Source organism: Ailuropoda melanoleuca, chromosome 3 (assembly GCF_002007445.2).
Source record: "Ailuropoda melanoleuca isolate Jingjing chromosome 3, ASM200744v2, whole genome shotgun sequence".
In the NCBI taxonomy this organism is placed as follows: Eukaryota; Metazoa; Chordata; class Mammalia; order Carnivora; family Ursidae; genus Ailuropoda; species Ailuropoda melanoleuca.
This window is the reverse complement of record NC_048220.1, coordinates 82,321,630-82,333,686: the sequence shown is the minus strand read 5'-3', so window position 1 is coordinate 82,333,686 and position 12,057 is coordinate 82,321,630. Positions and strand designations below refer to the sequence as shown.

General features: G+C 39.9%; 1 protein-coding gene across 10 annotated transcripts in view; it reads right to left on the bottom strand.

Annotated features, from left to right (window-relative positions):
• Positions 1-3,643: 3,643 nt before the first annotated feature.
• Positions 3,644-12,057, bottom strand: part of APC (APC regulator of WNT signaling pathway) — a 121,879-nt gene continuing 113,465 nt past the window's right edge. For 7 of the 10 annotated variants that reach the window (XM_019799602.2, XM_019799606.2, XM_019799608.2 and 4 more), the window contains one exon: positions 3,644-11,969. In XM_019799602.2, coding sequence (XP_019655161.1) covers positions 5,393-11,969 — 6,577 coding nt within the window. In that variant the 3' untranslated portion in view covers positions 3,644-5,392. The remainder of the gene's footprint in view (positions 11,970-12,057) is intronic. The other 3 variants (XM_019799604.2, XM_019799603.2, XM_019799605.2) reach the window with 1 other exon arrangement.

Sequence of the window (12,057 nt, the reverse complement as noted above, 5' to 3'; positions counted from 1 at the left end):
TTGCTATGGTATTACGCTGTCATTTTATGCTTCTTTGTGGCTAATTCTGCCTTTATTTCTCCCATTCTTTGATATCGTGATCAAGTATTCTGAATTGTTGTCTTTGGCTAGTGATTTAGGTGGAAAATTTTAACATTGGGGTTACCATTAAACTTTTTAAAAAATTGAATTTGTATGTTTCTAAGTTAAAAATAAAGCAGTATCTATTAACACTGCCTACATAAAACTAGAAATTTAGCATGCTTTTACAACTTCTCTCCCCTTGTAACTCGTTTCCCAATTTGGGCTAGAGTAATCTGGAATTTAAGAGTATGAAAAATTTTAAACATTTTATCTTTTCAGTTTTATGTAGACATTCATACTGAGATTACCAGATTAATCACAATTATTAACATATTTATTCAGCTTTAAAAGTTTTATTGCTCAAACTTTGCTTCCTTAATACTTTTCCACTTACTTGTTTGGGCAGCAGGAATACATGGTTTCTGGTTGCCCAGTGCTTTCAAAATGCCCCTCATGGATCTGGAGAGTTCATGTGAATCCAGCTTCCTCAATGGAGAGCAAAATTTGAACTTTCCCAGACTCTACAGGCACGTGACGGCTTCTGCCAAGCATGTCCACTCAAGCAGGACTTCAGTCCAGAAGTGAGCAGCATAGGGAAGCAAGTGCCGCAAGTAATCTTATTTTATGCTGAGGATGGTGTCAGATGGTTCTGGCGTTTAGGGGAAGCAAGGGGAAGATCTTTACTGAAGCAGTCTCACAGATGGTTGGGTATCCTTTCTGCTGTTTAGCTTCCAAGAATGATTTTTCTGGCCCTCATGAAGATCCCGAGAGCTACCTAATATTCTTTAAATGAACATCTTATCTTTTAGAGGTCTTGTTAACAGCTCTAAGAATCCTGAGTCATATAACTATTTCAGATAAATTAAATGTTAGCTCGGCTGGTTTCAAAATTCTTAGTTATTTCCGTTCCCTTCCAAATACTGCACATATTGTTCCATTGTTTTGTTTTTTCTTTCTTTTTTGGCATTTAGTATTGCAGAGAAATCTGATACCAATCTTTTTTTTTTTTGTGGGCAGCCTATTCCTCTCTCCCCACAGATGTTTTTAGAAAGTGTTCTCTATCTTTGGAATTAAAAAACTAAGGTGGGTCTAAATGCAGTTTTCTGTTATTTCAAGTTAACTCAGCCTATGCTACAAGACCTTTCAGTTTCAGCACTCAATCACCAATCAGAAATTTCCTTTGTGACTTTTATTTCAAGTTGACTGGCTCCGTCCTTTTTTTTTTTTTTTTTTAAGCGAGGCAAGTCTTTGGTCACTAGCTAGTTGATGATGAGTCTCTCTTAAGTATCCACCTCTGCAAACAGCCACGGTCAGGGAGAAGACTAGGTACGTGGTTCAGCGACCAATAGTGGGGCTAAGTGTTTAGATGCCAATAGGTGGTGTAGGTGGGCCAGGTAATGCTTGGCCTCATTGTCAATAGTTCTTTTTCACTAATGCTGCTTTATATTCAATGGTCACCTTCACCAGTATACACTATGTTGATTATTTTTAATTAAAAAGTAACAACCACATAATTTAGGAAAGTAAGTGTATAGTCACAAATGTAGAGAAAGAATTATCCTGAATATCAGAGAAAAGAAAGTGTATTTAGCACCAAGAACAATATAATACACACAGAACATACAGGCTGAAAGAAGCATCAATGGCCTAACAAAAACCAGGATATAGTTTTATAGACCACAGAACAGTTATTAAGAGAATGGAAGGAAAATGACCTGGTGTTTACAGGAGTTAAAGTCCATAGTTTTTAACACTACATAGTATTTTAAGGTCAGCAGAGTATGAGGGAATTAGAAGTTAAAAAATAATTTATATACTCTATTTCAGCAACCATTACTTTTGAAAAACTATTTGGTATATTTTGATGATCGGACTACTCGAATATTCTTCAGCTCTCGGCAATTTCCTTTTTGCATTTCTAGCACTGTTCTTGTCGTTTTAGATACAAACAATGTGATAACATGAATTCAGATACAGTGCAACTGGCTCCCATTCTCAGCAAAAGCTTCATCTTCACTTAACCTTGTGGTAACAGGATCTATATTTTATGGAAAAAAAATATGTTGACTTACAGTGCTATTTGTTCCATTTGGGCTTATCTTTCATTATTCCCCTCTCATTAACTTTCCTTTTAGTACCCAAGTAATTTGTAAAGTTTATTCTCAACTACCAATTTGTCACAGCTAATTGGTTGTTCATCACTCCCACTGCCCATATTAGCAAATTGGGCACATTTCCATCTGATATAATTCTGAGGACAGAATTATTAGTCTCTTCTGATAGTCTCTTCTAATCTTACCACAAATCCGAATTAGGGATTTGCTGAAATTTGCCTTTTCAAGAACTCTGTTCCAAAGGAAACGTGAGCCAATCTCTCAAAAAATCAATGTCCATTTAGAATTCATGTCTGCTAAATTTGTCCCTATTGGGAGTGGCGATGGATGGGCTACCTAAGCTCGTATAGCTTAGTATTCATGCCTGAAGTAGGGGAAAGTTTCTTTGTTGGAATACTTTGTCCAGTTAAATGTCCAGTTGAGAGGAATAGCTACAACTGCAGGCAATCACTCAAGGAGCTCCCTTATAACTTAGGGCAACCAATCTCCGAGTGTGGTGCTCAGACCAGCAGCATCAAGCATCACCTGAGAACCTGCTAGAATCGGAAATTCATGCGCCCTACTCAGCATCAGAAGCTTTGGGGTGTGGCCCAGCTACGTCTTAATAAGCACATCCGGTGACTCAGATGCAGTCTAGTTTGAAAATCACTGCCTTAGGAGTTGTTTGCTGCAGGCCAAAGCTAGATAGAGCACAACTGTTAACTAATTGCCAACATGGGGCTCAGTATACCATTTTCAATAAGCATCAACTGGGAATATCTGGCCTATTAGTAATGGCAGCACCCCGTGAACTTCTAAAGGTGGAATTGAAATTTGCCCCTTTCCTAATTCAGAGCTAATACAACAGAAGAGTCTCCTGTAACAACTTTTCCCTCAACAGGCAATGTAGACTGACGGGACCTTCTCACACGTGTTGCCTACAGTAATTCCTGAGTTTTCTGGCATGTGGAAGGCACCCTTTTTTCATTTCCAGCATTGTTAGTTTTTTTTTTCCTTCCTTGGAAAAAGGCAATTTTATTCTAATTGACTAACATCCTGTCTCTTTCCATAAAAGTACTTGGAAGTGCTCATAAAAACTGGCATGTAGTAATTCAGAAAAACAGAAAATCAGGACCAAAAGAGGAAAGAAATATGACCCATATGCACAAGTATCCCTGTTAGAGAAAGCAGCCTTTGAGAAAAAGATAAAACTGTTACTATTCACAAACGACTTCATTCAGATAAAATGACAAAAATTTAAATGTTGATATATTCCAAAGTAAACGGAGGTGTTTACAAAGTGGTACAGTGGAAAGAGTATGGGCTTTGGAGTATTTACTGGCATTGATAAACACAGGTAAGGGGTAAATAACCACATGTGATTTCAAGGGCATCAAATAGATGTGTTTACTCCTTCTCAACCCCTTTCCCCAGTGCCCCATCATACCTAAGTATCTTTTCCCTTCCCCAAATGCAGAGCGCATGAATTTTATCATTAAAAGTAAAGTTTCATTTATTCAACAAATATGTGAGCACTTATCATTCTCACCGTCTCATCATCTAGGACAAATTCTGGGAAGATACATTAAATTACCTGTTAATACGTGTATCGGTTTATCTTCCTTCTCTCCTTCAAGGAGGATCTCCCTGCTCTGAGAGGAAGGGGGCACTTGAACATGTACCCCACAACTCTACCCACCAAAAACTAAGTTTTCCTTAACGGGCAGGGGTTTTTAAATAGTCTTTTGCATACCTTAATGGTATTAAAGCTACCTTTGCAGTTCCATGTGATTTGCATTTTCTGAGCATGGCAAAATGCTGATTACAATTAGCTGCTGGGATTTTGCCCTAACATACAGGGTGATAAAAGGTGTTCATTCCGGGCCCAGTAGCAACAGAGGGTAGATGAAGGACAAGACAGTTACATTCCAAGACAGGGCTGGAAGAGACTACTTACACCTAAGAATAATCAGTTAATTTTTCAAGTCGAGAATTCTATTAAGAGAAAGGAAATATTCTATGTGGGCCTAGTATGTTCTATGTCTAGTCCTGTGCTAGGTAGTTCACACTGCTATTACATGAATTTATTTCAAATCAACTCCAGTGGAGCAAGAAAAAATATTAAACATCAGGAGTGCTAAGCTAATCTCATTTAAGAAAAAGCAAGCTTCAGGAATGGTTAAGTGCCAATGCATGGAATGGTTAAATGCCAACAGTTAGCTTCAATTGTTTTTATTACAGTAAGAGGAATTTTACTCTTAATGCATAGAATTTGAAGAAAAAATTTATATAAGCTTTTAAAAGAGGCCTTTTTGAAAATTATTAATACAAACATGAAATAAGACCCTTCAAACAAATACCAATTTCAGTAATAGTTTACATACAGCAATAATTTATTCTGAAATGTTCATTTAGTTTCTGTTGAGACACGATTCATGTCTCATTAATAAAAGAGCAGCCATCTCACCTCAAATACCAGAATATACAACAAGTTACAGCATAGCAAAATTCTACCTACTTTCAGATAAAATCTAGTTCAGGTAAAATAGCTTCATTCAATGTTTTACAATTACACAGATTTTTTGTTGTGGTTTTTTTGTTTGTTTTGAGCACAAAATAGTGTAAATTGTTACACCATAGCTATCTATATGCACATAATGTGACCACAGAACTGTTAATCATTACTTCTGAAATTGAACCATCGGTTTCATTCATGCAGTAAAGCAAAGCAGGCTGGGTAAACTTGTTCATCGGGAACCATATTACTGTGAATTTCACAGCCACATGATTAATTATGATGTTAGATGGACTCACAAGGACTAAAACAGAATGGTTTTTTGCATAAATACCAATTTCTCCCTGATGTTTAGTCAGTTTATAATCTAGAAATGATTGAGAACAGCAATATATCATATCCTCTATCTGTAGTGTTCGTTATTTTAAGACAAGCAGTAATTAAAGGATGATGGGATGGGATGCTACTTAAATACATGTAAAACATATGTACAAATATACTTGGCTTTACCATTTTCTTCCTAACTATCAAGAGTGCCTCCCAAAATATGACCAGTGAAGACAAAGTATACTATCAAATATGGCTTCCAGAACAAAAACTCTCTAACAATCAAACCTATTTACACAATTTTTCAGTCTTCTAAAGTTTCATTTGAAACAAAATTTCTACATAGCAGTTGTAATTAACACATAATTTTCTGAGTTTCATCATTCCAGCTCTTTTACACAGATGTCACAAGGTAAGACCCAGAATGGCGCTTAGGACTTTGAGTTCCACTGGATTCTGTGCTGTCAGTTTTTGAATCTCGTTTCTTTGCGTTGTTGCTCACTGGTGTCGGGATCTGAGACGGCCGTGCTGAAGTGCTATCTGCACTGCTCTTCCGAGGGCTCGGGTTGTAATTGAAAGGGGTCACTCTGGCAGCAACAGTCCCACTAGGTGAGCTGTGCTTGCTTGAGCCGCTAGAACTGAACGGTGTGCGCTCAGCTACAGAACTTCCATTAGCCTCTGATGCAGGGACAGGGTTACTTTGTCCCGGTTTTGCCTCAGTTCCTTTTTGGTCTGGGCCATCTACCTGAATAAAGGAGTTCAGGCGGTTTTCCAAACCCATGGTGCGTACGGGAGCACTGCCATTACCCACATTTTGTTTTCCCTGATTATCTTTTGCATCTTTAACGTTTGGATTTCCCTTTTCTGAAACAGTGTCGATCACAGGGGGAGTATTTCCTGTTGGAGATCTTCCGGATCTAGGGTTGTTAATGGGACAGTCCTCAATTCTCACCCAAACATCCTCTGTTTTAGAAACAGCAGGTGCCATTTGATAAATTAGAGTCTTTGATTCAGCACCATTTGCAGCACCTAAGGAAGTGGTCTGAGAGGTACTATTTGTGGGAGAAATCTCACTTTCTTTTATTTTTCTCCATGTTCCTTTTGTGGATACTTGGTTTTCTTTAGTTTGTTTGGTTCCTGAAATAGAGTTCACATGTTTTTCATCCTCACTTTTCGCCTTTTCACTGGATTCTGATGAAGCAGAAAGAATTGAAGATGAACTTCCAGTTCTTCTCCAAGTGCTTACTCGAGGAAGGGATGATGAATGTTTGCTGTGCTCACGTTTCCAGGTTCCTGACCTATTAATCGGAAGTCTAGAAGGACTTTCAGAATGGGAGCGTGCTATATCATGGCGCTTTGCTGGTCTTCCATCATTATACTCTATGGTGGGACTGAGATTAGGTGGGAGTTTTCGCCATCCACCAGACTGAACAGACGAATGTGTGGACAGAGACATATCAGGAAGGGAAGGACTTAAAACTGGAGTCTGTGCCTGGGACCTAGTGGGAGAATCTGGTCTAGAAGATGGAGAAAGAGATTCAAATGAAGCAGATTCCTCCAATTTTCTCCTTAGGGTTGGGCTTGGAGCTTCTTTGATGAAAGTTGACTGGCGTACTAATACAGGTCTCTCTGACCTATCAGATTCACTTCCACTTGATTTAGTTGAGGACATTCTAGAAAGTTCCACCTTTTTATTGGGTCCATTGCTATTATTCACCTGATTTAGTCCTTTGGAGGCAGACTCACTTCTTGGGATACTACTGCCATTCTTGGATAAGCCTGGTTGTTTGGTAAGGTTCTGCTGGCTCATCTGTCTGCCTGGAGATGTGTATGACATCTTCCCAGAACCCGAGGACTTAGTCGAAGCGGTACTAGGGGATGAAGTCCTTGGCAACTGAGATAATTTGTTAGGAGGACTTATTCCATTTCTACCAGGAGAAATTGAGTTTCGCCCTGGAGACTGCATGGGTCTACTTAACGGTTGTTGGGCAGGTCTTGAAGGAGTGGAATCTCTAGATCCTGATCTAGAAGGCCCTTTATTTGCCCCAGCTGGTTGGGATGTCTGCCTGGTTACAGGGCTTAATTCTGACTTCACTGATGGCTTGGCTCCTCTAGGAGAAGTGGTGGCTGTCTGACCTTCGCTAGGGCTTTTGGAGGCTGGAGTCTTAAGGGGTGGGCCTTTTTTAGAAACTGGACTTGTACTTGAAGAGCTATTTCGAACTCCTGGAATATGAATCATTGTCCTGCCTCGAGAGATTGAAGGCATGTTTGCTTGAAGGGGCTGTTTCATTTGGCTTGAAACCTCTGAATGAGATCGAACTTTTCCAGTAATTAAACTTTTATAAACTTTCTTCCCTCCTTTGATTCCTTTATTTTCAGATTCTATCTTTTTAGTTTCCAATGTACTCTTCTCCCCAGGTTTTAGAATTCGTGGGCCCTTATTACTGGTAAAGGGCTTTTCCTCTTGATCAGGTGTAAGATGAAATGGAGATCCCAGAGAGATTCCTGATTTCAGTGAAAGGATGGAATCTGAGTCAGATGAAGCTTGTCTAGATAAACAGGCAGCAGCGGCAGCTTGATGTAAACTACTTACTATGGAATTTGCACCTTCTTGAATAGCTTTCCAATCAAAATTTTCTGAATCCGGGGATAAACCATGTTCTGAATCTGGTCTCTGTATATCTTTCAAATCGAGTGTCAAATCTTCTGCTAATATGCCACTCATATTCCTGGGACTATGCTTTTCATTATCACCCTTAAGTCTTGAAGGCTTTTTCTTTTTCGGCATTGCAGAACTTATACATTCCTGCAACAGGTCATCTTCAGAATCAATACTGAGAGAACTGAGAGAACTGTTTCTTGAGAAACAAACAGGGGTATCTTCAACGTGAAATGATTTAGGAGCGTAACCTGATGCCTGAGGTTTACTTGGTTCTCCCTGTGAGTCAGGGGGCTCTGTCTCTTTGATAGGTTCATTTGCTTTGTTATTGTTGTTTTCTTGATCAATGTCACTAAGAGAACTTAGAGAGGAGTTTCGAGAAAAGCACACTGGAGTATTTTCAAGAGCAAAATTCTGTAATTTCTCATCAGTTGCTGCTCCTCTGTCTGGTATGTCTTTGGATGACTGTGGAAAAGTGGATTGCTTCTGCAGCATGGGTTTGGACTGACCTCGATTTATTGGATGTTTTGTAACAGCCTGTGTTTTATTAGCTGATTGTTGGTTAGAGGTTAGTTCTGTGTGGCTGGTAACTTTAGCTTCGGATTCCTTATTTTCTTTCCCCTTTCTTAATTCAGCCTTTTCCCTGGAAAGGTCAACATCATCATCATCAAAATCTAGAGAACTCAAAGAATCATTTCGTGAAAAACAGTACGGAGTCCCTTCAATAGGCGTGTAGTGATGAGGTGAATCAAAAGTAAAACTTCCTCTGACGCGATCGTCATTATTTGGTAGCTTATCATTGAAGTCCTTGGCATTATTTTTCAAGTTCTGTTTCTTTGAATCTTTGTTGTCTGAGAAAGTCCTTTCAGCATTTACATTATTTTTTGAGTCTGTATTTTTTCTTACACGTGTCCTATATTCAGTATTTTGTGGCATAGGTTTTACTGGTGAAGTAGGTTTCTTTTTCTTACCATCTAACTGATTCTTGTTAGCTCCAGATGAAGACATAGATGCTTGCTGGACCTGGTCCATTATCTTTTTCACACGAAAAGGCTTGTGACTTTTCCCTTTGGGCATAGCAGAATTAATGCATTCTGCGAGAATATCACCTTCTTCTGTTTTACTGTCATCCAGCTCGGGTATAGTTACAGACGGGGTTTTTCCTCTCTGAGCCTCATCTGTACTTCTGCCTTCTGTAGGAATGGTATCTCGTTTTTCGAATTCCCTTGCCTGTGCCGCTGCTCTAACCCCTTCTCCAGCAGCTAACTCATTTGGGGGAGATTCTATCGTTAGATCACTTAAAGACGTAGCTGTGGAGAAGTTTATAGGTGTCCCTTCTACACAGTATACCCGCGGCATGTCATCTCCCGGCGTAAAACTAACATGCTTTTGCGCTTGTAACCTGTTTTGTGATGGAAGAAGTTTGTACACAGGGAGCTGACTTGGTTTCCTTGCCACAGGTGGAGGTAATTTGGAAGCAGTCTGGGCTGGTTTTTTGGCTTTGCGTGAAGATTTTGTTGGCATGGCAGAAATAATACATTCTTCTAGTATTTCAGTATCATCATCATCTGAGTCATCTAAGAGATCTTTTTCAGAATCAGTAGGTTTTTCTGTCTCTTTTTCCTGGTTTTCATTTGCTTCTTCAGGCTGCTCGGATTCAGTTTCATTCCCATTGTCATTTTCCTGAACTGGAGGCATTATTCTTAATTCCACATCTTTCTGTATAAATGGCTCATCGAGGCTCAGAGCACTCAGGCTAGATGAACAAGAAAATCCATCTGGAGTACTTTCTGTGGCAAAATGTAATAGAGTGTCAGCATCTGGGAGAACCTGGACTCTCTGTACCGCAGCGTTTACAGCAGCTTGCTTAGGTCCACTCTCTCGCTTTTCCGCAGTAGGGGCTTTGTTTTTAGGTACCTCTCGCTTAGTTTGAACACTCTGAGGAGGAGGGGGAGGGGTCTTACTTCGGCTTGGTGGCATGGTTTGTCCAGGGCTATCTGGAAGGTCACTGGGGCTTATAATGCCACTCACCATTCCACTGCAGGGTTCACTCTGAACGGAGCTGGCAATTGAACGACTCTCAAAGCTATCGAGTGAACTGACTGAAGTACACCGGCTAAACATGAGTGGGGTCTCCTGGACATACTGCTCCGGTGGGCTTTTAGGTGTCTGAGCCCCACTTTTTGATGGAGATTTGGCCCCTGAAGAAAATTCAACAGCTTTATGCCTGGTTGATTCTGCAGATAAACCAGAAGCCTGAAGTCTGCTGGATTTGGTTCTAATGTGCTGTGATACTGTTGGGACTTCACTCACAGAATCTTCTGTTGTTCTAGTCCCGCTGTTTTCTTTGATTTCTGCTATTTGTAGAGTATTAGCAGAATCTGTTTCCTGTGTTGCCTGATCACATCCTATTTCATCTTCAGCTGAAGACAAAGAGGATAATGAACTGCAACGAGAAAAACAAATCGGTGTATCCTCTACGCAGTAAGTCTGTATTGTTTCTTGGTTGATAGAGGGAACTTTGCAGGAGGTGGCTTTTGGGGTCTGACCATTTCTGCTTTGTGCTGAACTTGGATGGTGCTGATTCTGCCTCTTGGCATTAGACGAAGGTGTGGATGTATTCTCACTGCTTGAAGAGATGTGTTCGGTTTTAGTGCTCTGTCCAGATGGATTCTTTGAGAATGAAAATGGTGGTTTCTGTGAAGAAGTAATGTCTGTGGCATATTTTAAACTATAATCAATAGGCTGATCCACATGATGTTTTTCTTCATTATATTTTATGCTATAATTTGTTGGTCTTTCTTCTTCCTCATGTTGCTCTTCCTCGGAGTAACGTTCACTATAGTTGGTTGGCTTATCATCTTCATAGTCATCTTCTTGACACAAAGACTGGTTTACGTTTTGATTAATTCCATGATTAGAACCTACTCGATTTGTTTCTGAACCACTGGCTCCTCCTGACCTATAGGGGGAAACACACTCCTGCTGTCCAAAATGTGGTTGGAACTTGAGGTGTTTATCATCTGTGCTCTCGGTATACACGGGGTATGTTGTGCCTTGACTTCTTGATTGTCTTTGCTCACTTTGTTTTATTTCGTCTTCTATTATATGTTTGGGTCTTGCCCATCTCTCATTCTGTGAAGGGCTTTGCCTTCCGGAGTTCAACTGCTCATCTGAATATTTAAGACTATAGTTTATTGGTGTATCTAGTTCTCCGTCATTGTCATCCATATGATTTGCACTATGTATTTTATGGGCTAGGTCAGCTGGATATTGACCATAGCTGCAAAATTTACTTTCATCGTCCTCAGAATAGGATTCAATGGAAGGCTTCATCTGACCTCTTTTACCGTAACCATCACTACTACTGACACTATTTAAACTATCATTTGAAGATCTCTTATATTCCAATTTAGCATAAGGCAAAGGACATGTCCTATTTGAATTTTCTGACTTACTGAAGTTGTAAGTGCTTGCATGTGTGTGGGCAGTAGAGCTTCTTCTTAGTGCATTCCTCTCGTCTGTCCCACAGTGTAACTCGGTGGTAGACCCAGAACTTCTGTCTTCCTGGGAGGTGTGAATGGCTGATACTTCTTCCATGACTTTGGCAATCTGGGCTGCAGTGGTGGAAATCTGCAAACCTCGCTTTGAAGAAGTGCCTGGATTTTCCGTCGCTGGGTGGTAGTTGCCTAGGCTAATTCCTCGTTCTCTCTCCAAACTTCTATCTTTTTCAGAACGAGAACTGTCTAAACTTCCTCTTGACGAAGAAGAGCTGGGCAACACTGTAGTATTTAAATACGGTGAAAGGACAGTCATGTTTCCAGCATTAAAATTGTCTGACCTGTTATCATCATGTCGATTGGTGTCAAAACCATAGTCACTATAGAGACTTTGCTTGTGTCGTTGCTTATTACGATGAGATGCCTTGGGACTTAAATTGTCAATGTTGTCAAAAGTTTCTGATAAATGCTGAGCATCCAATTCTGCTTCTAGGGCTTTTTGTTTTCTGACATGAAGAGATGGCAAGCTTGAACCAGGAGACATAATATTGGCATCCTTATACTTTGCAGGTCTATTTGCCATGAGATTCCTTAAAGCTGCAGCGCTTCCCATAGCAATCATTTTGTGCTTCGAATGAATGAGGTTCTTGAGCATGCTGACTGCCCCCATGTCCCATAATGCTTCCTGGTCTTTAGGATTTCTTGCTGAGAGATTCCACAAAGTGCCACATGCATTACTGACTATTGTCAAACTGTGAGATTTCAAGTGTTGTAATAAGGTTTGTAGGCAGTTGTTCTCTCTTAGGATTTGCCTGAAATAAAAATAAGAGATCCCAAAATTAAGGTAAAAATCTCCTTATTATGACAAATAATAAGGTTAGAGAACAAATTTAAATCTAA